Source organism: Ochlerotatus camptorhynchus, unplaced genomic scaffold (genome assembly GCF_037179485.1).
Source record: "Ochlerotatus camptorhynchus isolate MF236.1 unplaced genomic scaffold, CSIRO-AGI_Acam_v1.1 ptg000290l, whole genome shotgun sequence".
In the NCBI taxonomy this organism is placed as follows: Eukaryota; Metazoa; Arthropoda; class Insecta; order Diptera; family Culicidae; genus Ochlerotatus; species Ochlerotatus camptorhynchus.
Genome location: NW_027040779.1, coordinates 1,462,675 through 1,490,565, shown reverse-complemented (window position 1 = coordinate 1,490,565; position 27,891 = coordinate 1,462,675). Strand labels below are relative to the sequence as shown.

Genomic DNA, 27,891 nt, shown 5'->3' with positions numbered 1-27,891 from the left:
GATGTTATTAAAAAACTAGGATAGCTTCACTTATTTATTTTTCTCTAGTTGTATACAGTTTGACAACTAAAACCATACTAATACTAATGCCACTAGCTTCGCCGCTTTTATACTATCGTGCTTCTTCTTCTTTATCTTCTGGTTTTCGCCTTGCTCGATCGTTGGTTGAGAGAAATTTAACAAATGGGTGGGACTTACGACGGTCACTGACTGTCGTTCGCGTTTGGGCGTGAACAAACAGAGAATAAAAATCATGAATCACGTAGATAAAAAGATAACTACCTAACTCAATTTTCCCTTGTTTCAAGATCATCCTCGATGGAAAATGCTGAGTCTTCCCAGACAACCAGAAATCGTATAACAATGTACACATAGTATCGTAAATTGCTACAGTTTAAGTCAAAATCGCATAAAAGAATGACATACCTCGCATTATGTTTAAGTTAAATCGTATAGAATGCAAATTTCCGACCTATATGCGAGGACTCATTTTTCCGTCGTACTGTATCACAAATTGAATCGGATTACATCGTAAGACTTTTCAAAATGAATTTGTTATTTCAGATTAAATCGTATATGATGTTAAATCAACTCGTTTAAAATTAAATTAAAATATGCACGTATATGGCCTCCACTTTTGTACGTACAAGCCATTTATTTGCATCCAATACGAATTGTTTGTTTGTGTATATGTTCCTATATCACGAAAACAACTTTGAATATACGTGCATTCTGGTTGTCTGGGTTGTCACTTTCAACAAGGCATAAAAGTAATAAGGACGAATATGTGTTCCTTTGATTACAAAACAATCCTGTTACCCTAGTTTCAAGTAGTTCGGAGTAGACTTCCTGGTAGATCTTAATGCCGGTAACGCACCACGAAAAGGTAATCTACCAGACGCTACTGGGCTTGAATATTTTTGCCAGATAAACATTATTTTTCTCTATAACTTTGTAAACGATGTCATTCCGTTCAGAAAGCTGTTTTTATGATACAATTTTTTTGAAAATTTCAAGAACGCCATTATGGAAATGGCCCGAATTTTAACAAGAATGTGAATCACTACCCATAAAAAAACAATTTAACAAAGTTTAATAGAAATTGGAGAAGGTCGAGTCTGATCGATTCGTCGTTTGGCGTGGAACTGCGCACATGTAGATCGATATTTCTGCGCCCAGTTAGTTTTGATTAAAAAAAAACAAAACAAACAAGTAACCATGAGTAACCACCATGTCAGCAAATATATCATATTAACAATATGAACCATTCATGCCTTTTCCAACCATCTAGCGTTGAAAAGGGTCAGTAACAATCATTCAATTACAATCGAGGGGTGCGAATATAGCACTTTTTTACAAAAGTAAGAGTCGAATTATTTTCATTAATTACATTGTGTATATTACTTTATAATTTATCTGACATGTCATCAAATAAAATAAAATGCTGAAATACATTCATTTGAAATATTAAACAAATTTTCATTTGGTTTACCCCTCGAGACGATAAACAAATACATTGGTAGCTCTTTTGGCCACAGAGGTGCTTTCATCGCTAAAAATTCGGTTCGCCAGCTAAGCGGAAGTGTGGATCATATTGTTAATATAATATATTTGATGGCAGGCTTGTTATCGATATTTCAAATTGAGCTGATAAAACCGATAAATCAATCAACAATCAACTTCTTTATTTACTCAATTTTTACAACCCCAAAAAATATGTTTTTGTCGACTGGTCACCAAATGCTTACACTGAAAACGAATTTGATTCACAGAGTGAATGACTTTTTGTCATTCGTTGGAAGAAATTTATGCGCTGAGTTGCCTACGCTTATAGAATTTTTTGCATACGAATGAGTAAAGTGACACACTCTCTTACAGAATCCACGAAATTACACGTTTTGTTACCAGGTGAATCTTTGTCATTGACGAAACAATAAATGAGATTTTGACGAAGGTTTTTTTGCGGATAAAGTCTATCTCAATATCGCGAAAAAGTCAATGACAAAGCTCAGCACTGCTCGCCAATACAAGATTGTGGATTTGCTATGTATTGTTATCGTTATCGGAATTCGACGCTGTGGAGCAGATAAGCTCATCACAATCCATTTATGAGAGTGATGTGACGGTGAATTCAAGTTAGTCCATATCTAAAGTGCTCAGCGGTAAGGTGAAGAACTCAGTGCCTTTTTGTGGTATTTTTGTGGTGCTTAATTCGGTGAAAAAATTGTACTCAGAAGAATTAAAATAAGTGAAACTAACGAGGAGTAAATTGGTCCGCAACTAAGTGTGAGTATCATAATATGAATAGTCGTTTAAAACTGACTGACAGTCAACACGATCAAATGGTTTTAATTGAATTTGCTCATGCATTGTAACGGCGAGATAAAATATTGAAGATGTATTACCTTGAACAAATTGTGCAGTGGTGATATCTTGAAATACCTATACACTAGACCTGTTCATTTTAACAGAAATATGTGAGATGCACCTGGTCAACCGTGATTACTGTTCGTCATGTTAATTTGAAACTCCTGTGCAAATTAATTTTCAGCTTTTGCTTCAAGTTAATTCTATGTTTTTAAGGTAATTTAGGGCTTATAATATTTGTATCTCAAGACTGAAACAACGAAAACTGCTGTAACAACTTTCATAGCAATGTGTTATCTACCAACTTTGTGAACAAAGGTTGACTATTCAAAACGATTTTATTGAACTTTGACTTAGTTACATGCCCGAAGGTATATTAAAAAGTGAAGAATTTTAAAGTATTTGTTCTACGAACTTTCCACCCATATGATATTAAAAGGTGCTGATACTGTTCTAGAAATTTCGTTCAAACATAGTTTTCGTATAGATTCCATAGATTGAGAGATAAAAATCAGATAAGCGGCCGTTATAGCTAAAATTCACAAGACAACAGAGCCAATAAAAGTTTCAATTAGATGGACAGAACATAGTTGCATTGCTTTTCAATGACGACCGATGACGGGTGCAGCGGGTAGAAATCAAAATACTCGCCAACGTAATTCTTAAGGAAATTTTAAAAATTTTGACTTGGAAAGCATTACTGCTCCCAAAATGGAATTTTTACAGAATTCATTTATTGACATGATTACTGATACGCTAAACGCTTACTCCATGTTTGATGCTATTCAAACTGGAGTAAAATTTGCGAACAATATTGTCATGATATTGAAATTCAGCAATGGATTTTAAATCATTAAATATTTTAAATTGGAATGCTCGATCTCTTAAAGATAATGAAGACGAGCTATTCAACTTTTTGGGAGTTCATAACGTGCATATTACCGCAATAACTGAAACGTTCCTAAAACCTGACCATAAGGTTAAACGGAACGCAAATTATTTCATTTATAGAACTGATCGTCTTGATGGAGCCTGTGGTGGCGTTGCCATCATTGTTCATAGACGAATGAAACATAAAATTCTATCTTCATTTGAAACCAAAGTTTTTGAAACTTTGGGCGTTTCTGTTGAAACAAAATTTGGACAACTTACGTTTATAGCTGCCATTCCAATGCGTAGGCCAGCAAAAGAATTTTCTCATGGGTGACCTTCAGAAACTTACACGTCATAGGCCTAAATTCTTCATTATTGGTGATTTTAGTGCAAAACACCACTCATGGAATAATGCTCAAAGCAATTCCAATGTTAATATTCTGTTTGATGATTGTTCTGCAGGTTATTACACTATTCAATATCCAAACAGCCCAACATGCTTTTCTTCAACAAGGAATCCCTCAACTATTGATTTGGTCTTAACTGATTCATGTCAACTTTGTAGCCAATTGGTTACTCATACTGACTTCGGTTCTGATCACCTTCCAGTAACTTTTGAAAAATCCCAAGGGCCCATGCATTAATTATGTCACGCTAAATCGAGGAGAAATTTACCCCCCCCCCCCCTATCGTGACGTTTTTCCTATGCCTAATGCATTGCTTGTCACAAAATCTTAGACCCCAAGAAATAATTTCTAATCCTAACCAATCGACGATCTTCAGCTCTTGATCAGTCTTAAAAATGTCCGTAGGAGACAATGTCAAAGAACTCGCAATCTTGCAGGATTTGCAAAAACAAAAGGCGATTCTCTGTCCTGAGGAACAAAATAAAAAAAATCTAAATTAGACCCGAGCTCCAAACCCTTTTGGAAACTCACATAAATTTTGAAAAAAAAAAACCTCAAAAGCCTATTTTAGCGCTTAAAGAAGGTGGTAAAATATTGATCACAAATTTGGAAAAACTCAGAAACTTGCTAAGCAATTCGAGAGTTCCCATAATTTCAGTTTGGGTCTTACTAGTCCTATTGAGAATCAGGTTGCTCGGGATTATCTGAATATTTTCTTTCGGAAACTAAAAAGTTTCATAATAAGAAAGCTCCAGATGATGATGGAATTTTCTATATCACCTTCAAAAAAAAAAACTCCCAGAGGCAAAAAAAATCCAGCTGAAGCCTCTAGCTACCGTCCTATAAGTTTGCTTTCTTCAATAAGTAAACTTTTTAAAAAGATAATTTTGACAGGAGTGATGTTTCACATTGATGCGAACTTAATTTTTGCAGACTAGCAAATTGGATTTTGCCATGGACATTCAACTACTCATCAACTCTTAAGAGTTACCAATTTAATTCGTTCAAACAAATCTGAAGGTTGCTCAACTGAAGTTGCTCTTCTAGACATACAAAAAGCATTCGACAGTGTTTGGCATGAAGGTTTGTTCGCTAATCAGCTATGCTCGCGGAGAAGGTGATCTTCAAATGAAACAACGACGAACAGCATGTCCGTCTGCGAGTACACTAGAGTTAAAAAAGATGTCTGTCTTTATTATGGAGAACGGCTTATATAAGTTACAATAGTATGTTTTTCGGATAGCTTTTAAGGAATCAGCAGGTCAATACATGATTTTATGATCAAGAATTATTTGTGAAACCTCCAGTTGAAAACAATCACAAACCGTTACCCTGAAAATGCATCTGAGGAAAAGTTATCGCTGTTTTTCTAAAAGTGGGCATTTTACCCCAGGGGTGCATTATGGGCTGTTCTCCCTTACAGGGTTAATCTGCGTGGCGAATGAGGTGAGACGACAATTGTTACCTCGCAGTCACATGACTCTTCTCACTCTATTCTGACAGTCGACTCGGGTCTCGGCGCCTAATACATAGGTGCCACAGTCGGAAGAAGTGTTAGTTTGTTTACTAAAATGAACCATGCCCATTTTGTTATGGCATGTTTGCTATAAGAAATGCACCTCGTGTTTATTAGCGAATTTCACATCAAAGATTGATTAATTGAGTAGGAAATCAGTTTGGCACGGCATTTGTGACCAGCATACACCTTCCGGTAGTATGAAACAGGTCAAAAACTGTTCAAATCCGCAGATAAAATTTTTTGTTTTGAATTTCTGTATAGCAAAATAGTGAACTTTTCGTGAACATTAACGGCAAAGAACTCACCAACACTGGGAGACCGTGAGTTCCTGCCCACCTGTCTTAAAACCGTCTTGGACTCGGGTGACGTGAGAGGTTCATTGGCGTTGACGGCGACTCTGTAGCTCTTTACTTTATGAGAAAATCCATAAGCAAACGTCAGACTGTGCGTGAAACATGGCGGACTTTGTACTATCCTTTCACTCCACCGAAAATTTCTATAAGAAACTGTCTATATTTGCTAAAAGAGCAAATTTTTCGACGGTGCCGTCAACGCCAATTCTTAGGTGAGTTGCAAAGTGACTCGGTGTTCATTCGCCGAAATGTCAGTTTGATCAGTTTAATAGCAGGTTTTTATTTTTTACTATAAACATGCGTTTCGAGTCGTATTCCATGTCAAACAAGGTAGATTAAAATATTTTTTTTTCTTAAACATAATCCGCGTTCACATGTTTGAAATCATGCATTAAAATATCATTAAAATGAATTGAAAATGTTCGGTCTGTGCTAGACCCTTTCAGTTTTTGCTGTTTGTTGTTTTCGATTGCAAGCGAAGATTTTTTTTTTTTTTTGGATCGTGTTTTTTTTCAATTATTAATACACTGGAACCTACATTTACGAACCAAACCGGCGCGGCGGTTCGTAAATCGAACCAGACGTAACTAAACCTCATTACTTGGGATTTATTTCATAAAAAAGTTTTTTGAAAATATTATCAAATACCCCACAATATGGGTATTTTTGGTATCGGGGTGACGTGCACGGACCGGACATCGATGTCTGGGGCCGTTTTGAAATTTAAGATGGCGGCTTCCGGTTAGGGAAATACTGCCAAATTACTCACAATATTGGGTATTTTTTTAAACCTTGGTGACGTGTAAACCATGTCTGACGCCTTTTTCAAGTTCAAGGTGGCGGCTTCCGGTTAGAGAAAACTTGGAAATTCTGTCAAATTCCTCTCAATATGGGTATTTTTGGAATCATGCTAACGTGTAGGGACTTGAAACCCATGTCTGACACCATTTTGAAATTCAATATGCCAGCCTGGCTTCCGGTTGGAGAAAAGCTTGTAAATTTTGTCAAATATCCCACAATATTGGTACTTTTGGAGTCGAGGTGACGTGTAAGGGCCGGAAATCGATGTCTGTCGCCATTTTTAAATTCAAGATGGTGGCTTCCGGTTGGAGAAAAACTAACAAATTAAAGTTGAAGATGCTGTTAATTTCAAATAACAGACTGTAGTGGTAATTTTTATACGATAGATGGAGTAGATGAAAGCATAGAGTTGATAGTTCCGTTAGAGTACGGCAGTTTGAAAATTGCATATAGATATTAGAATAACGAGCTAGGACAACTTTTAAGGAAGGTACAAATCGGTTTTTTCATCTCTCTTTACCAAATTCCCCCTCTGGAGAGGGATGGTGAGGGGAGTCCGGGAACGACCGACTTCAATTCGCGCCCTATGCCGGTATTTGGGCATGGAAATTATTACAGGCGATTTATTAATAATTTCAGTGAAATTTCCGCTCCACTCACGAACTTGCTTCGAAAAAAAAAACCCATAATGATTGTGTTGAACGAACAAGCTGAGAAGGCTTTTCTCCGCCTAAAAGAATGCTTGATATCTGCTCCCGTTCTGTGCAATCCAGTGAAGTCTTTCAAATTCAGAGTGCCGCCAGCCCAAGGTACAATTCAGTAGCCATTTGGCATCCACTCTGATTTAGGATGGTTTTATAACGGCAATGAACAAACCATTTAGCATACAGCATTTCAAAGTGTAAAACATTCCTACTTAGTAATTCAGCTTTTTGCTGTTTTAAAAACCTTTTATAGTCTGAAAAGGAAGTCAAAAACTGTCTTGTTTTAAAAATAAATTTAAAACAGTTCTCAATCCCTCTTTAAAACTGCTCTGTTATTCAAGCATAAACGTCATTAGCAATTGTTTATTAATGCCTTGATAAAATAGTTTATAAACGTGTTCTATCATTATAAAAGCAACCATAAAACCATTAGGTTTTGCATTAGAGCAAAAAGCATTTATTGTTGCTTTTTAGGCCTTTTAAAGTGCATCATAAACTTCCCAATTACTCTGTATAAAAATTGAGCTTAAAAGATGGTTCGTCATAGTTAATAAAAGCCCAATTTATGACAAGGAAATCTCGAAGGATAGACGAAGTAGGATGAAAAATTCAAGTCGATTTCAGCAAAATTTACTTCCTTATCATCATATCATCAACGACTGACCATCTGGCGGAGAAGAGTAAAGTGAGCGGGACTTCGAAATCGTAAAACATTGTCGAAAGTTGAAAAACATACCAGCCTTCTTCAGATCTTGCGAATACATGACAATCGAAATAACAACCGACAGCAAACCACTGAACGGCGCCGGTGGTGTAATGGTAAGCGTGATTACCTCTCACCCCAGCAGGCCTGGGTTCAATCCCAGTCGGCGCCGCCGGGATGTTCTAAGGCATAACATCTTTGATCACGCCTTCCTTCGGATGGGAAGTAAAGCCGTTGGTCCCCGGTTCATGAGTTGATGGGTCGATAGGTAGGGTCCAGGTGTGGGAGCTGCCTTCCTGGCACGTCGGTAGCATTGGTGCTCAGCACGGAAAACAAGATCGACGGAAAAAACAAACCAAAGGAAGGAAAAAAAAAAGCAAACCACTGAAACTGTTAGTTAGCGGAGATTAGCTGGTTTCCGATCGATAGCAGCGATTTTGTCCGGCGAAAGAATCAACTCTCCGAAAATTTCATTCAAGCGTACATCCCTGCATCGTTGGATGGTGCACTTCTGTAACCATGCGGAAGAAGGGGATCTTTTTCGGTTCGAAATGCGAAATGTTGCAAAACAGTGTCGTTAACTATCTGAGTAGCTGCTCCCAATCCATCGGGAGAAAACTGCCTGGAAGAACCCTGGATCGCATAGCGCAACAAAATATCGAAAGATAAACAAAGTTTGACGTTTAACGTTTTGCAGGCAACTTTGTCTCCATAAATGCTGCTATAAATCTGAACCGGTTAGGATCAAGCAAAATGGCTTTAGATAAATACAATTCAGGCTGCAAGTTTTCATCATAAAAGCCATTTTAAAACCTTTTGAATTTGTTAAGGATTTCTTGAAAGCAAAACAACTTTTTCACAAATGACCCATGAAAATCAACTTTTATGCCACCGCCATGTTACAATTAGTTTGCTTGTTTTTTTACAATCTTCGATTTTCAATCTGTAGTTCTGTTGGCGCGCTTCTTGGCACCAAGGCGGTGGAGAATTCGTCAAGGCGGAAAAAGCAGAATCGAGTCAGTTGGTCGACCTGTCCAGCGAAAGCGGTTTCGAAAGCGGCAGAATAAAAGGAGGACAAGTTTTTACTTTTAATCTTTTATTCTCCGATGTTAACCGTGTGCGATACAAAAATTAACTGAGCTTATTCACGAATGGGCTGCTTTATTTACACTCATTCACCGATCCGACAACGTATAATGGGCGGAGCGTTGCGCGCTATTCTACGTTTTCTTCTTGTAGGTTGCCTTTGTTGGTGTGCGTCGCTTCTACTGCTACCGCTGCTTCTGTTGGTGTGCGTCGTTCGGTTTCATTTGGCAGTCTTTCCGGAGCGAACGGTTCGGTCGCGAACATATTCCCCCCAGGCTGCGAAGAATTCACTGAATCGATGTTTTGGTCGTCATTGTCAGCAATCGGAAGGACGGATAATTTGGATACCGCTCGTCTATAGATGCAACCTTCGACGTTGATGTCTACCACTCGCACCAAATTGTCGGAACCTGGGTAAATCTGGACGACCTTTCCCATCTTCCAACATTGCGGTGGGATATCCTTCTGCTCAAGCAGCACGATCATACCAGGGCGAATGTTTGGTTGTCTTTGGCGGTTTTTCCCCCTCAGTTGCAGGTTCAACAAGTAGTCCCGGCTCCATTGTCTCCAGAACTGCTCACGGAGGTACTGTAGATACTGCCATCTTGACAGGCGATTGGTTGGTATCTCATTGTAGCTAGGCTCCAGCGTGGCTATCAGAGGACGGCCAATCAAAAAATGGCCCGGTGTCAAAATTTCGTCGTCTGGATCTGATGTTGAGCAGAGAGGCCGGGAATTCATTATAGCCTCCACTTGGCTAAGGACTGTAGCATACTCTTCAAAAGTCAATTTGGCATTTTTTAGAGTTCTCTTCAGGTGATACTTATCGGTCTTCACTGCGCTCTCCCAGAGGCCGCCAAAGTTAGGAGCTTCCGGTGGGATAAATTTCCAGGAGATCTCTTTTGGCTGGCAGAAGGATGCTATCTCGTCAACGGCATTGCGGCTGCGAAATAGGAGATATAGATCATGTAATTCGGATTTGGCTCCCTTGAAGTTGGAGCCATTATCTGAAAAGACCTCTCGGCAAATGCCCCGTCGGCTTACGAAGCGCTGAAGTGCAGCTAGGAACGCGGCGGTAGAGATGTCGGAAACTAATTCCAAATGGACAGCTTTCGTTGACATGCAGATAAACACCGCGATGTAGGCCTTGACAATTTTCGGTTTGTGACGACCTTCCTTCACAAATACTGGTCCGGCATAGTCAATGCCAGTTTTCAAAAACGGTTCAGCGGGTGTTACTCGGCAGGGCGGCAGATTTCCCATCAGTTGAATAGAACCTTTAGGCTTCGACCGGAAACATGTGATGCAGCTTCTGGTAATCTTCCTGACGGACGACCTTCCATCCAGCAACCAAAAACGTGATCGGAGAGCGGCCAATAAGGCAGTTGGACCAACATGCAGGTTCTCTTCGTGGTATGTACGGATGATTTGATCGATGATCGGATGTTTAGGAAGTAATAGTGGATGCTTGGTTTCAAAAGGTAGCAGGAAATGTTGAAGCCTTCCTCCAACGCGCAGCACTCCATTGTTGTAAATCGGATTCAGAGCAGCAATTTTCTTACACGGTTCGTTGGATGTCACACGATGAATCTCGTCACCCAGAGCTTCAAGCTGAATGACCCTTACAATCAGCTGTAAAGCCGAGCGTAGTTCTTGGATTGTAGGATGACGTTGGAGGACTCGTTCGTTGCGAGATTTCAGTCGACAGTTACGGATAAATCGCTGGACCAACGCGACTACCCGTTGAAGCTTTCTAAACGAGCTGAACCTAAAAAAAACTTCCATCTTCTCCTCGTTAACGACTGGAATGGCGGTTACATTTACCTTTTTCAACTCCGGAAGATCTTCATCTGCGATGTCATCGGGAAGTTCCGACTGGTACTGCGCGGTACTTAGAAATGTCGGCCCATTCCACCAAAGTTCATTGGTGCTCAGGGCGTGCGGAAATTGACCTCTGGATACTAAATCTGCTGGGTTTTGTTTCGATTTGATGTACTTCCACGTGTAGCCTTCGGTGCTCTTCAAAATCTCTGCTACGCGGTTGCGCACAAACACTTCAAGGGATGATAACGGCTTCCGCAACCAGGCAAGTACCACCTGACTGTCGCACCACAGAACAACTTGCGATACATCTAGTTGAAGGGAGTCCAGCACTTTTACGAGTAGCCGGGCAAGTAGTCGGGCACCGAGTAATTCTTTGCGTGGAATGCTCAATTCAGCTATCGGATTTGCTACACAGCATGTTGAGTCGAGTCTTACCATTCGGTAGGATACAGCGAATATAAATGACCACTCCGTAAGCAGCCGCCGAGGCGTCGGAGAAGCCATGGATTTCGATGGTGGTGGCATCAGAAGAAATGGTGCATCGAGGAATCTTGATTTCGCTTCACGGAATTGTTTCCAGGATTGTAGAAGTTCTCCTTCCAACGGGGTATCCCACGGGAGACCGGATCTCCAAATCCTCTGCATGATCATTTTGGCGATAATGGTTACCGGCGTCACAAGACCCAGTGGATCGAACAGTCTGCCAATTTCGGATAACACTGTTCGCTTCGTAGGATGGCTTGCTTCTCGATCGGTTTGATTGGTGCTGAACACAAATTCATCTCGTTGTGGGCTCCAGATCAATCCCAATGTCTTCATAACGTCGATTGAGGTGTTGTCCAGACGTACTAATTTCTCACGGTCGGCTTCTGGAACGTTTTCTAGAACTTCTGTTGTGTTAGAACTCCATTTGTGGACCGGGAAACCACCTCGTTCAAGTAGCTGTTGAATTTGGGTTTAACTTGCGATGGCTTCCTCTACGGTGTTCGCACCTGAGATGACATCATCGACGTAACAATCTAGGCGGATGATTCGTGCAGCGAGTGGAAATGAGTCGCCTTCATCGTCACAGAGCTGTATCAAACATCTGGTCGCCAAGAATGGGGCTGCAGCTGTCCCGTAAGTAACGGTTGTGAGTTCCAGGACACGGAGGGGTTCTTCCGGGCTTGACCGCCAGAAAATTCGTTGGAAACACGCGTGAAGTAGTGCCATGCGTACCTGTCGAAAAAATTTTGAAACGTCAGCGGTGAATACTATCCTATACTTCCGAAAACGTAACAGGATACTGAAGATGTCGCTTTGCAGTGTTGCTCCAACTAGAAGAACGTCGTTCAATGACTTCTCGGACCGGGATGCCTTGGCAGAGGCGTCGAAAACAACTCGAATTTTAGTTGTCGAGCTCAATGGACGTAGGATGGCTTGATGCGGGAGATAAGACACTCGTTGATTGGGAGTATCATCGGCTTCGTTCACCTCTTGACAATGCCCCAATGCTTCATACTCATCGATGAATCGACAATACTGTTGCTTTAGCTCCGGATTTTTCTTGAATCTTCGCTCTAACGAAAGGCCAAGTTTCGGTTGTCTCCTAGCTCGTGCACCGATTCGCGGAATGGCAAACTCACCTCATATCTGCCGGTCTCATCTCGACGATGGGTAGACTGGAATACTTTTTCGCACTCATCTTGCTCGCTGGGTTGTGTTACTGACTCAGAGATCTCTTCCAGCTCCCAAAATTGGCGAAGGACTTCAGAAATAGGATCCGTCAGGGCAGCTAGACACTGCTGGGAGGTTGACACGTCGTCGATGTCTCCTGCAACTACCCATCCTAAATGGGTTTCTTGTAGTTCAGGTAACTTATCACTCAGTTGAATACGGCCCGTCTTTAGCAATTGCAAAAAATGGGAGATACCGATTAGCATATCGATATCGGAAGGAGTGTGGAAGTTGGGGTCTGCCATAAGTAGATCGGTGTTGATTGGCCATGCCGAAACGTTGATTTTCGTTGCTGGAATCGCTCCCGTTATCTCAGGAACTACGAGGCATTCGATAGTAGTACAGAAATCGGAATGCCTGGACTCCACTTCCACCATCATCTTCTCCTTCGCGTAGGTTTTGGACCCACCTATTCCAGCGATGGGTACATGTGCAGGTCGTCTTTCGGTGGCCAAGCGGTCAGCCATTGCCTTGGATAGGAAGTTGACTTGCGAGCCGCTATCCAACAGAACACGGCAGGGAGTTGTCCATCCACGAGAATCCTTGATTCGCACCACAGCGGTCATGAGCATAACGGTTTTGGCAGCTTTAGAATGGTTACATGACGCAACAGTTTCGGTGACTCGTTGAGACTCCGAGTGGTTCTCGGAAGAGGTTTGGCAAGCTGGTTCTTCATTTTGGATGGTTGGTGCCACCTCCACTGCATTCGAATCTGCTTCTTCATGCAACAGAGTGTGGTGTCTTCTCTGGCAGCGATAGCACGTCTTTTTGGATGAACAATCAATGGCTCGATGACCAGGGCGAAGGCAGTTGAAACAGATTCTCAACTCCTTCACTTTTTCATTCCGTTGAGCCGGTGACATTTGATGGAACTTCGGGCATTCGAAATGGCGATGGTAGCCACTACATACCTGGCAGGAACTGCTGGAGGTCACAGTCGTTGCAGCGTGGGCTTTCTGGTTAGTTGGTTTCGAACCCTGTTGTTGCCTTGGCAATGGCTCTTTTGCCGTCATCTGGTGCCGGTTTTGGAACCTTTCCAACACCTGGCATTCGCTTCGAAGAAAGGCCACAGTTTCTTGGTATTGGGGCAGCTTGGCATGCTGCTGTGTCCTCTCCCATAACTGGAGTGTTTGATCGTCCAATCGTGAAGTGAGGATCTTCGTGAGGATGAGACCAGATAGTACATCAACTTCCAGTCCCTGGTACTCGAGACCGCCAACATGACGGATGAATGTCTTCACTAGCTCGAGTAAATCTTTATGGCTGCGGGTGGTCATCGGTTTCATCTCGAGCAAACCTTCGAGATGCGTATCGACGATTACTCGGGGGTTTTCGTACTGGTCACTGAGCTGTTGCCAGGTTTGTTTGAAGTTGTTGTCAACGATCATTCTTGCCGTAATCCAACCGGAGGCATCACCCGTTAGCGCCTTATCGAGATGATGCAGCTTAACTGCATCGGAATCGGCGCTCCGTCCGACAATATCCTCAAACATCATCCGAAATTTCGGCCAATTCTCTACCTTCCCGTCGAATGTGGGAACTGGAGCTCGTAGTGATTGCTGCTGGATGATCACGGGTTGATTTTCACCTCTAGCACCGGAAGGGGAAATGGTTTCGGTGAGCAGTTCAAGCAAGACAAACGTGTTGGTATGGAGAGCGTCGAAAATATCCAAAGCATCATCTTCCAGTTCAATCTCATTGGAGGGTGTGGAAGCAACTATTGATTGGTGAATTGAAATGAACTCGTTGTAATGTAGTTCGAGCTTTTTCGAAAACACTTTCAAAAGCGATGCACAAATTTTACTTGGAGTATCCTCAGCTTCTTCAAGTGTGCGACTTATCGTTGTCACCTTTGCCTGAATTTGGCGACGCTGGTGAACTAATGCTGCCTTGGCATCATCTTCTGCCTCCTGGTTGGTAGACTTTCTCGTTTTCGGCATTTTGATCCACTTTTTCCACACTGGAATTCAATGTCGACACGACACTGGTTGGTTATCCGGTTCGGTAGGACCATATGTTGGCGCGCTTCTTGGCACCAAGGCGGTGAATTCTCCTCGTCAAGCCGGAAAAAGCAGAATCGAGTCAGTTGGTCGACTAGTCCAACGAAAGCGGTTTCGAAAGCGGCAGAATAAAAGGAGGACAAGTTTTTACTTTTAATCTTTTATTCTCCGATATTAACCGTGTGCGATACAAAAATTAACTGAGCTCATTCACAAATGGGCTGCTTTATTTGCAGTCATTCACCGATCCGACAACGTATAATGGGCGGAGCGCTGCGCGCTATTCTACGTTTTCTTCTTGTAGGTTGCCTTTGTTGGTGTGCGTCGCTTCTACTGCTGCCGCTGCTTCTGTTGGTGTGCGTCGTTCGGTTTCATTTGGCAGTCTTTCCGGAGCGAACGGTTCGGTCGCGAACAAGTTTCTTGGATATAGCTATATTTTTGGTAAATTTAGCAATGAGCAAACATTTAAATGCGAAAATCATAAAAAAAATCTCGGCCTACCTCGATCTGAAGAATTTTTTTTTTTCAATGTAAAATAATTAGTAAAATCGACATTTTACGAGGGCGGACGTATTTTTTTCGATGTTTTCACGTACATTTCACATAAAATTTAATAAGGCACTTAAAACTAGGCCACTTAATGAGAACTATTGTAACAAAATTTGGATATTCAACAAGATTTTCATACCATCAGTTTCTATTTAAATTATTTTGATAAGATCGGATTCATAAGTCCTTTTCTATCTTTATTGAAGCTTTCCTAGTGGATTTAGCAAGCGGCTAGGGGAAATGGCTCGGAAAGGGTTTTTATTGTTGCTAAATAGCTTTTGTTGTAGCTTTCAAATGGTTCTCAATGCGTTCGTCATACAACCTTTTTGCAGTAAATCAATATTGAAGAGCTTCTAGCAGTTTTAGTACAATACGCCCTTGAAAGGAATAGGGTAAAGCGCGGTTAAAATAGTACTTGTTCGATTATCGGAACAAACTCACTATTTTGTCGAATTTCGCGTTCAAAATGCTTATTTTCATATTTGTCGAGTCAAGCCCATAAAGGTGTTGTCTCAAACCTGGACTTAATTTGCTGAGGGAAAGTTTAAACGAAAATAAACTTTATCGTTGATAAAGATTTATTCTATAGAGGGAGTATGTGGTAGTGTTACCGTTTGTAACATTTGTTGATGTATTTCTGTATGTTTATCGTATTCTGCATGTCCACTTGAATTTGAATAATAATTGCCAATTTGATACCCCTAGTTTTAGTACACTATACAATACCACAGTTTACTACCAACTTCTGGAATAGGTGATGAGCCAACAATTTGAGTCCAGAGAAGTGCAGAGAAAGGGAACGGCGAGTAGCTTGGAAACTTCTTCCGCCACTAGCCAAGTAAACTTAACCGACAGCAGTTAAATAAGCTAAAAACCGTTAAAATTATAGTGAAGAAAAGTAAGAGTGTCGTAGTAGCAGGAGTGGAGAGAGAGGGTCAGGTATGGAACTGGGATTGAAAAGGTCACATGTCACAATCGGGCCTAAGACCGTTTCTTTTGTGCCCTTTAGGACCCGTTAGTTGTAAGGGTAGCTTTTGGTGGAGAACTGGCCTCTCGACGATACCGAGGTTGGACTCGCTTTGGAGTAATTGTATAATTATCCCGCGTGGTTGTGCTATACCAGTCGTAGTTTCCCAACCAAAGGGTTGGAAGCTGGAAGATTAGGATTCGAGTTCCAACCCAAATTGTACCGAGCACACACCCGTAAAATCCAAGTCCGCCATCTCCAGGCCTGGAACCAAAAACTCTCAGCGGAGCCAACATTCGTTCGCCAGAGTCCGCCATTGTGCTAACCGACCGGCGTCGCCAGACGCTTTCACTGAGTCTTCATCAGCCTCACTGTTTCCCGCCATCAAGCTAGCCACCGTCATCGAGACCACCACCACCAGCACCACCAGTAAACTCCAGCAGCCACCGGCCGGTCAGGTATTTGTTACAAACCACCTTACACACCACACTCCCACACACACCCCATGTTTAATTAGGGAAATAAATGGTAAAATTGTATTTCATCAGCTTCTTTTTACTACACCTTATCCGAGGTCTGATTTTCCGAGTAAAGTACACCAGCCGACCTTGAGGCTAAGAAATAGTTCTCCAGCTCTGCTAGCCATTAAAAGAGGTTGTTGTATAACCCACCCTCATTGGTAGGCCGTTGCTTTGCCAAGCCCGCCGAGGTGTTTGTCCTGGTAGGCCCCTTGGTACCCCACCCTAGCAGCAACAAATATGATTGCAATATTATAAGACTGTATATAATAAGATTGGGCGTAAATAGCTCAATAAAGCAGATTAAGTATAAAGTCATAAAGCTCCAGTTGTAATCCAAGAAAAAGTAAATGATGTATATACACTTCGCACTACGTAAAACTCATATCAGTTCCACATAGATAAGCCACAATCATATCTTAAAATGATTGCCATGTTAGGAAATGAACGTGAAGGCATAAATCAATTGATTATTCAATTATGATTTGAACTCCAATCGCTGTTCAATTGAGCAGTGCAGAAACTGAGACCAATAAAAATATAAATATCTTTTAAGGCCTCGTCTATCTATGGATAATATCAAAAACTATACTGAGTAACAACGGTTCTATTCACGTGCCCGGTGTTTCAATATGGGTTTATTATCGTTATCGGAATTCGACGCTGTGGAGCAGAAAAGTTCATCACAATCAATTTATGAGAGCGATGTGATGGTGTTAGTTAGTCCTTATCTAAAGTGCTCAGCTGTAAGGCGAAGCACTCAGTGCCTTGAGGTCTTTTTGTGGTGATTAATTCGGTGAAAAAAATGTAATCAGAAGAATTCAAATTAGTGAAACTAACGAAGCGTAAATTGGGCCGCAACTAAGTGTGAGTATCATAATATGAAAGTCGTTTAAAGCTGACCACTGGCGTGTGCAGTCCTCTTCATTTGGGGGAGCCGCCTACCAAAAGGGGGCGCTTCATAGCTTTGAGGGCGCCAATAATTTTGAAGAGATAATGTTTACTTACTAACATTTTCCTTGCGCTTTCCAGATTTTGACGCTTTTCTTTGAAAAATTTTGAGGTTTAACGAAAACTTTAAAAAAACTGTTGTTTGTAGACACAAATCTTTAAAAAAATAGTTTATAAAGTAAATAATTCAAAACTGAGACGAAGATCTCTGTAAAATAATTCATCCACTGAATTATGTTTTGAACTTCACGTCGAAGTACAAAAATTTTTAAATGCAGCTTTGAAACTTTTATTGCACCAAAAATGGTAAGGTATGGGAAAAGGGCAAGCGAGCTCACGCACTAGGAGGGTGGTTGCATTGATTGCAAACAAAAAAATACTAGAATTTTGGATACATAATATATCAATTGTATTGTTTAAGTTGCCTTATTTTAAAATTACAGTTATATTTCAGACTTACAAACGTCTTATGCATACTCAAAATGTTCAAAAAGTGTGTATAAATTATTTCAACTATGTTTTTTTGATGATGAAGTTGATGGTCCCACCTCTTACTCCTACAAAGGTTTGAGCTGGACGATTTATCTTTAAGATAACCTTTGTAGGGGTAAGAGGTGGGACCATCATCATCATCATCATCATCATCATCATCATCATCATCATCATCATCATCATCATCATCATCATCATCATAAGTATTACAAGCAATCAAGAGTTAATAAACAATCAACAAAGCATCCTACACTAGCAACCCCGCAATCTGATGCTGTCATAATTTTCAGCAATGTCAGGAATGCTCACGAACCCCTAACATTTGCCAGAAAACTTACTACTAACTCAAGGTATCTTCCAAATAAGCTTCAAAATTGCATTTTTTTTTAACAAATGTAAAATTCAGTCCTCTATATTCGTAATAAGCGCGCGAGGCTCAAACCTTTGTAGACTACTTTTTTTTTAATTAATCTACTTTTAAATCAAATATTAAAAATCCATCATTACCCTCGTGGTGAACAAAAATAGTTTCTGCAGTGCTAAAATAATTATTAAAAAGTCGTTATGACAGCTATTCATATAAAATAATCCGTTAGAGATAACATCGTCAAGATACATAATTTGTCAATTCATAAAAAAAATCACTGGATAACTGTTCAAAAGACAGTTTTAACGTGTGAAATGCAGTGTCTTTTAAATTCTGTAAGTGTTGCTGGACGTTTGATATGTCTAGGCATCGAATTGAAAACATTTATTCCATTATAATATAATGAATTTTGTGAAGCACAAGTCAAGAAATGTGGTGTTCTTATTTCAGCCGTGTTTCTAGTATTATATCTATGAAAGTCACTTCCTCTTTCAATTCAATCACACAAATATCGAGGCAGCAAATCGTTAAGTATTTTAAAATGAACACCACAGTCAAATATACAATACTTGGCTTCACCGACAACCATTGTAAGGCATCTAGCATCAAAGTTGAGGAAGTGAATCTATTACATCTCAAAATCAAACGCATTATTTTTTCTGTAAACGCTGTAATCTCGATATTTGTGTTGCATTGGCCAGAAATAAAATGGAAGGGCAAAAGTCTAGATGAGGAGAGATGATTGATTTGTATAGCTGTATTTTACTGGCAATAGTTGAATCGTTTTTCAGCCTCACATAGAATTCCAAACTTCTTGGCAATTTTCTTGATGACATTGTCAATGTGAGAGTTGAACTTAAGTGTGTCATCAATAATCACGCCAAGATATTTAATCTCCCGAACGCGATCAATAGTCTCATCATCAATTACAACAGAGACGTTCTCATTTACTCTTAGTTTTTTCTTAGTTTTACTTGTATTCAATTTTAACTGCTTATACCGCAACCATCTACTTAGAGAACGCAAATCTTCATTCAAGTGTAAAACGGCATCATCTAAATCCTTAGCTGCAATGAATAACACAGTATCATCTGCAAAAAGATTAATGTCGCAAAATCGTAAAACACGTCGCAAGTCATTAATATACATAATAAATAACAGGGGCCCTAATACACTTCCCTGGGGTACTCCAAGGATATTCTTCACGGGACTGGAAACAGAATTATTGAAAACAGTCCGTTGAGTTCTGTCAGACAAATAGCTTTCAAACCATACTCGTAATTCCAAAGCGCTTGATTGATCTTAACAATAAGGGCCTAGAAATTGTTTCAAAAGCGCGTTTAAGATCCAAAAAAACAGCAACAATCGTATCTTTACACTCCAAGTTATTTTTCCACTTCGCTAAAACCAAATTCAACGCGGTTTCACAAGAATGACCTTCCCGATATCCCGATTGTTCTGGTATCAACAAACTATTACTATTTAAATACTCCAACAGCTGGCCTTTAACAACAAGTTCTAAAATTTTCTCTAATGTGTGCAACATGTTGATGGGACGAAACTCTTCGGCTTTAATCGTTCCAGCAACTTTTTGAATAGGGACCACTAAGGATTCCTTCCAAATTTGTAGCACATGTCCGGTTTGTAATGATTCATTAATAAGGTCCAGAAAGATGTGGCAAATGACATGCAAGCAATCTTGAATAACTCTAGCATTAACATTATCTACTCCAGCCGATTTTCCTAATGAAAAACAAATAACTCTAAGTTCATCTAATGTGATTGGGTGAAAAACTTCAAATCTACAATTACTATTAACTGGCTGTTTTATTTCGTCAGGTTCATCGACCAATTTAATAGATTGATTAATCAATGAAACGCTATCTACGAAATAATCATTAAACTTAGCTGCAATAACTTGTTCTGACTGTTCTAATGTGCCATGAAAAGTTATGGACCGCGGTTTGCAATTACTAGGTTTTAAAACTCAGCTTAACGCTTAAAATGATTCGAATTATGGTTATCACGCCAAGTAATATTAAAATCACAAGCCAATATATTTAATTTACTTCAATCAAGGAATGTCTCGAGCCAGTTCTCTAAAACTTCAACAAAACGCTGGTCACTAGAACTGGCAGAATGATACAAAACACCATAATTGCCCATCTTCATGCCACGTACAACTGTAATGCCCAAGAACCAGTTGCCATCAATAACTTCGTTGGTACGAAGGTTGAATTGAACTGATTCTTTGACATAAATAGCAACACCGCCAGTGTGTCTAGAATGTGATAAACAAGCAGCAACAATATATCCCGGAATACTATACTGATCAAAAGCTTCAGTTTCAACAATATGAGTTTCAGATAATAAAACAAAAAGAGGACGTTTTTCCTCAACAATCTGACGTAATGCTACGTAGTTTGTTGACAACCCCGCAATATTCAAGTATAAAAAATCGAATTGATTCACATTCCTGGAACTTGGCTGCTATTTATTGAAACGCAAGCTGCTTTTCTTCTGATCAAAAAGTCTTTTATAAAGCAAACATTCCGAGCTAAATGCGGCATGGTTGACGTCCAAGTTCATTTTTCGTTCTTTATTCGGTTTCAAACAATTAATACATTTCAATACAGTTGACGTACACTCCGACGTTTTGTGTTGTTGGCTGTACCTAGAGCATCTATCACAATTTTTGCAATCCATGCTCTTGTGCCCAAATTCTCCACATTTGAAGCATCTCAACACATTAATCGCGGGAACTATCGAGCACCGGTCAAACCCTACATTTACTTTTTTCGCACGTAACAAACATTTATAAGTATCGACATCGACTTCAATTACAACACTAAACTTGTTATAAGTGAAGCGTTGATTTTCAAACATGTTCACTACTTTTACATCATTTATAGCGATGTCTTCATTTTGACTTTTTAAGTAGTCAATGAAGACATCGGAGGAAAACTTATCGCTCATGCCCACTATTTTCAATCTTGGCACCGAAGTGGGAACAACAGCACTATATTTTTCATCCAGATTGCTTTCAATACCATTTTTCACATCATTTAGATTAGCTCCTGTTGCACACTCAACAATAATGGAGCCATCTTTACCATTCCTGAAATTACTGATTTTGTGTGTTTTTGGATCTAACTGTGTTTTCAAAAACTTACGACCATCTTCGCAAGCTTGTTTGGACTCTTTTGGTTTGATCACAATGACCGGACGAGTCTTACGATTACTCTGTTTGTTACTGTTACTATTAATGTTACTGTTACTGTTTATGCTACTATTACTGTTACTGTTACTAATATTTTTACTTTTATTTGCACGACTAGATCTTTTTACAAAAACCGCAAATCTCGCATTTTCTTGAAAAACATCATCATTCGAATCGTTGTCACTATTTTGAAATTTACTGTTTTTGCGTCTGGGATTTCGGTCCGATTCAGAATGAACCGTCCTAGATGCGCCATTCGTTGCAGCTAAATTTTTATCTGTACTAATTTCAAAACATGAACTAGTCATCGTTTTCCATTTCTCGCTAATTAATTTTTCAAAGCAACTTAATGAATCGTTCAAATTTTGTTGCATTTTTTCCATGACAATTCTCAACGCGTTGTCTATCTGAGCAGCAACGTTGTTTCGTAGACCGATGATAGAGTTAGCAACAGAAGAAAATTGCTTCATTGCTTCCCCCATCATTTTGGTATCCGAAACCGATACATTCTGCTCGTCACAACTCTGATCTGACAGACAATTACTACACTTCAATAGAACATTTGCATTATCTGTGATAAGCTTTGTCTGAGCAGGCTAAACATTTTGGTATCAGGATCTGAATTAGCTATTGATGAGTCATTTCTTCCTGCTCGGGTAGTGTCATCAAAGTATGAATTAAAATTAAAATAAGGACCGTAGCATAACTTGTAACAAACCAACCATTCCAATTTCCGGATGCAATCTGAACGCCATCAAAATAAAAACAAATTCATTTAAAGAACCTTGTGCCTCCTATTGCTTAAGTGACATTCAAACCAGCAGTTTCAATTTTATAAAACTTAACAAACGCTTTTCAATTGCATTAGTATCGCCAAAGTTAAAGAAAAATATCAAAATCAATTTGCAGCCCCATGTTGCATCAAAGGTATTAAAAGCCACACTTCCAATTTCCTCATTTTCCAAACGCCTTGCAGTTTCATGAGTACATATCATTAAAGTAACTTACTTACTTATCCTTGTCCGACATCCCTCAGGAGTGCACCTGCATCGCAAGGTTACGCCAATTCACTCGGTCCGTGGCTGCTTGTCTCCAATTTTTCGACCGTCCCACACTTCCAAGATCCTGCTCCATTTGGTCTAATCACCTTGCTCGCTGTTGCCAAAAACGGGAAAGCACTGTATTTACAATTGAGCTGTTAAAACCGGACACCGGAGCTACCTACGCTTTTAGAAATCTCTCCATACGAATGAGTAAAAGTGACACACGCTCTTACAGAATACACGAAATTACACCTTTTGTTACCAGGTGAATCTTTGTCATTGACGAAAAAATAAATAAGACTCTGACGAAGGTTTTTTTTTTTGAGGATCAAGTCTATCTAAGACTATGTGAAAAACAATTTTGTAAATATCGCGCAAAAGTCTGTCAATGACAATGACAAAGCTCAGCACTGCTCGCCAGTACGAGATTGTGGATTTTCTATGTATTATTATCGTTATTTTTATTAAGATTAGTTTTAGACTAACATTTGAAAAGGGCAGAATTCTAAATTACCATATCGAGAAAATCACTTCCGAATTTTGATGACCTACAAATTAATCCTATTTCACGACTTTCTGGACATAGTTAATAGTGTAATCTGTCATCATGCATCACTAAAAACTAAAAAAAAAATTAAAGGGTTGAATTAGCACCTCTTTGTTCTCCAATTAGGAGGACAATCCTAACATAATTATCATGCATCATCTTTATGTACTTTACAGCATGTTCGTAGAATGATGCAAAATTGAATACTGTGAGTTTTCTCAAATCAAACGTTTGGTTTCCAATAAGTAGGTGCTTAGAACAACATTAATTGAAAATTGGGGGGTTTCAGCTATTGAATTTCAAAGTCAGAACAAAAGCTCGTATACAGATTCTCCACCTGTTCAATGCTTTGACAGTAAGCATAATAGTTAAAGTACATCGGGCAAGTTGAAACGGTTGTATTAGAAATAATCTCAGTGATTATTCATTTCAGCTAAGAGATACACTTATGCCAGGATGATTCTTGGCATCATAAAAAAAAATTCTTTATTCCCTAAAAGGTAATAACATTTCACTTTTAACACTAAATCTGAACTACTCCTGTTCTCACCTAGAACCTAACATAAACTACGCTCGCTCCTGCCTCTGCAACTGGTTTTGTTTTTTGTTGCTGCTGTCTTAGCAAAACTCCTCTGGGTGGTAACCGATCGTCAACTGCTAAGTTGACAATTGCTGGTCATCGAATTCTTCGGTGTCCAAAGTGCTTTGTCGAGTAAGCGTTGGCCTGTTTGGTGTGATATGCTGATTCTTGTCGCCAGGTGCCTCGTGCATGGAGTCGAATACGGGGATGTTGTTGAGTCAGCGTCTAGGCCACGGTTGGTTGGTTGGTGGACGTGGGTAGAGCATCGGTATGTCCATAACTATACATCTACCGGTTCCACTTCCCCACGCGCTTCTTTTTTTGACTTTATATTTTTTTTGTTAATTACTTTATTTGTACAGGCTCAATCGAATAAACTTTACAGAGCCAAGTTATCATTTTCTTTATATATTATAAATGTCTTAAATCTAAAATTAAAGGATTTGAACCGATTACTCGCGGTCTTTTCGAGGTTAGTGGATGACAATTGTTTGGATCGGGAGAGGGAAAAGGAGATTTGGAATATGATTTATGATTAAAAAATGTCACTATTTCTAAAACATATACTTAATCCTATCGACGTTATATCAACTCTGTAATTATACAATTATTACAGAAACAAATCTACAAAAAAAATACACACACATACAAAACACAAACTAAACACAAGGTTAGTCAAACTTACAATCTATGGTTAATATTCTTCAAGAAAACATATATGAGTTGCATAAACTCCAGATCACGTCTAGCCAAAATATCCCGAACTGGAACATTAGGTTGTCTACCTCGAGCCCGAAGGGAATCGTACAACTCGGATCTGACTCCACGGTGCTTAGCACATGACCAAATAATGTAATCTGCGTCCTGGTAACCTTGTCCACATTCACAGAGATTGCTGTCCTCCAGCCCAACACGGAACAAGTGAGCGTTTAACGAATAGTGATTGGACATGAGGCGAGACATCATACGAATGAAGTCTCGACCCACATCCAACCCCTTGAACCAAGGACACTTCGACACCTTAGGGATGATTGAATATAACCATCGTCCTAAACTCCCTTCACTCCATTTATTTTGCCAGCTGGCGAGTGACTGTTGACGATAAATGAAGAAAAATTCGTCGTAGGCGATTTGTCGATCGTAAATATCGCCTTCCATAGCGCCCACCTTTGCAAGCGAGTCCGCCTTCTCATTGCCCGCAATCGAGCAATGAGATGGGACCCATGCAAAGGTGATGACAAAGGTGGTGGAGTGCTGATTGCGGTTAAGAACACACTGGAGTGTGAATCTGTTTCGATGGCTAACTGTAATGAACTAGAACAAATCGCAGTTTGCATAAAGTCACAACTTCGTTCGCTTTACGTAGTTGCTATCTATCTCCCACCTAATTCGAGTACCGAGTTATATACTGCTCATGCTAATGCAGTGCAACTTGTTGCAGATCGTCTATCGGAGTCTGACATAATCTTGTCGGTTGGCGATTTCAACCTTCCTAATTTGCGATGGCATCTTGACGAGGACATTAATGGATTCATTCCTTCGAATGTATCTACTGATACTGAGTTGAACTTTACAGAAGCAATGTTTGCCAACGGGTTGAGACAGATTAATAGTTTCGTCAACACAAATGGCAGACTGCTGGACCTTGTTTTTACCAATCTACCGGAATATCTTGACCTGATTGCACCATCTACTCCGCTGTTGCCTATAGATAACCATCACACACCAGTTATTTTACTACTTGACGAGAGTGACGCACCAACACTACTTGACGATCATGATCATTGTTTCAAATTTGACTATTCGGCATGCGACTTTGATTTGTTGAACTCTACTTTTATGGATATTGAGTGGGAACGATTATCGAATAATGGTACGGTAGATCAGATGCTATCAGCTTTTTACGAATCTCTCTCAGAAGTTATCAACCGTCATGTACCTCGAAAAAGACAAAAATCGATATCTGTTTTCAACCAACCGTGGTGGACTCCTGAGCTACGTAACCTTCATAACAATGTACGTAAGATGCGCAACCGATATTTCCTTACAAAAACTGGGTCTGACAAAGCTAGACTCCGTGAGCTTGAGTTGGAGTACAAAGTCATTCTTTCTGCAACACATGAAAACTATTTGCTCAGTATTCAGTCAACCGTCAAGCAAAATCCTTCACGCTTCTGGGACTTCATCAAGAAACGGAAAGCTGGAAATGGAATCCCTGGCTCAGTCAACTTAGATGGAACTACTTCTCGGTCAAGCTCAGAAGCAGCCAATCTTTTTGCTACTTTCTTCGAGAGCGTGTTTAGTAAAGCATCACCCGTGCAACGTCAAAACTGTTTTGAACAGATACCGTCCCATAACATTAATCTACCGTGTATACAGTTTTCTCCAGACGAAGTACAGAAAGTTCTCAATGAGCTTGATTCAAAGAAAGGACCTGGAACAGACAGCTTGCCTCCTGTGTTTTTGAAGAACTGCGCCGCTACGCTGGCGACGCCCATTGCTGCTGTTTTCAACCGTTCGCTCCAAGACAGAACGTTCCCAAATGCATGGAAAATGGCGTCCATAGTACCGATCCATAAATCCGGAAGCTACAAGTGTGTCACCAATTATCGAGGTGTATCCATACTTTGTAGTCTCAGTAAGGTATTTGAGAAACTGATCCACACCGTTTTGTACAGAGCTGCTGCACCGATCATCTCCAACAGTCAGCACGGCTTTATGAAGCATCGTTCAACAACATCGAACTTAAGGGGGTATTCCCGATCTTTTTTTTCAAAAAATCAATTTTTTTTTCACGTTTTTTTGTACTTTAGACTATATACTTTCATCCCCCCAAGCCGTTTTCCGATCAGCGAATTCGGTGTCCAGGCATAGCAGATTAATGGTAAGAACCCCCAAATGGTTTTAACTAAAGTCAAAACTTTAAACGCGTTTTTCTCGAAACCACATTTTTTTTATCCGGCGAAGATTTTTCTCAGAAACTATAAGAGATATTGACTTGAATCTTTGCGCATTTTGTTCCTTATTAAATTCTTTGGAGCTTCTCCCACTTTCAGCCAAAAATATTAACATTTAACATTGTTTGAAGCACCTTAAAGCTGCAAAAAAGCGGGCTAAAAATCGCCTGTTTTTTCATCTGGCCGCCATTTTGTTAATTTGCAAGATTTTTTGCTGCCAACGGGAGAAGCTCCAGAGAATCTTATGCAGATTATTAATTTCATCACGAAATCTGTTTCAGATAGCCGTTCCGAGAAAAGTCTTCGCCCGTCCAGGCGTTTGCGGCGAACAGGGGTCTGTTTGCTGCCATTTTGTGACGTCAATAATGTCTTTTTTTATGTCGAAAAATTTTTATTTGTAAACTTTAATGTTCAATAAACAAGAATCCCAAAGAGTTAGGCGCATTACTATTCATTTTCCTTGAAAAAAATTAATTGAAAAACAGGCCGAAAAAAGGCAAAAGATTGGGAATACCCCCTTAATGTGTTATGTATCAGCGATATCCCGTAGCTTAGAATCGAAGCAACAAGTGGATTCGGTTTATGTTGATTTTGCGAAAGCGTTTGATACAGTACCGCACAATCTCATCGCTGCCAAAATGAACCACATTGGATTTCCAACATGGATCACTGAATGGCTCTATTCATACCTGTCTAATCGCAATGCTTTCGTGATGGTGAATTCCGCACGCTCCAGGACTTTCAACATACCATCTGGCGTGCCACAAGGCAGTGTTCTCGGTCCTCTTATTTTTATCATTTATGTTAATGACCTGTGTGACATGCTCTCATCATCCAAACTTTCTTTTGCCGATGATCTAAAATTTTTCCGTGTGATTGTTTCTCCCACTGACTGTGTCGCGTTGCAAGAAGATATACATCGTGTGATAGTCTGGTGCGGTGACAACGGCATGCGCGTAAACAGCAAAAAGTGCAAAATAATATCCTTCACTCGCTGCAACAACGTTATTCACCATCAATATTACATGGGGCCGGATTCTCTAGAACGTGCAATTTCAATCTGTGATCTAGGCATTACGATCGATTCGAAGCTAAGGTTTAACGAACACATAAACATCGTAACTGCTAAAGCATATACTGTGCTTGGTTTTATTCGTCGTCATGCTTCTGGTTTCACCGATGTTTATTGTCTCAAGACGCTATTCTGCTCGCTGGTTCGCAGCATTTTAGAATATGCTTCCCCGGTTTGGTCTCCATTTTACGTTACGCATGTCCTTGCGGTTGAAAGGATTCAGAAAAGTTTTATAAGGTTTGCATTGCGTCAGCTCCCCTGGAATGATCCAGTCA

The 27,891-nt window shown here is 40.0% G+C and overlaps 3 protein-coding genes across 3 annotated transcripts in view; 1 reads left to right on the top strand and 2 right to left on the bottom strand.

Moving 5' to 3' along the window:
• LOC135706756 (uncharacterized) overlaps positions 1-27,891 on the top strand; it is a 73,565-nt gene that overhangs the window by 7,727 nt on the left and 37,947 nt on the right. The gene's annotated exons all lie outside the window — the stretch shown is intronic.
• Positions 8,943-11,075, bottom strand: LOC135706758 (uncharacterized). Its single transcript, XM_065228411.1, has one exon. The coding sequence runs from the start codon at positions 11,073-11,075 to the stop codon at positions 8,943-8,945; it is 2,133 nt and encodes a 710-aa protein (XP_065084483.1).
• Positions 12,197-14,293, bottom strand: LOC135706757 (uncharacterized). The gene has a single exon (XM_065228410.1). The coding sequence runs from the start codon at positions 14,291-14,293 to the stop codon at positions 12,197-12,199; it is 2,097 nt and encodes a 698-aa protein (XP_065084482.1).

Excerpts from the sequence above, each read along its gene's own strand:
- LOC135706758 (XM_065228411.1), bottom strand. The coding sequence starts at position 11,075 with ATGGTAAGACTCGACTCAACATGCTGTGTAGCAAATCCGATAGCTGAA.
- LOC135706757 (XM_065228410.1), bottom strand. The coding sequence starts at position 14,293 with ATGCCGAAAACGAGAAAGTCTACCAACCAGGAGGCAGAAGATGATGCC.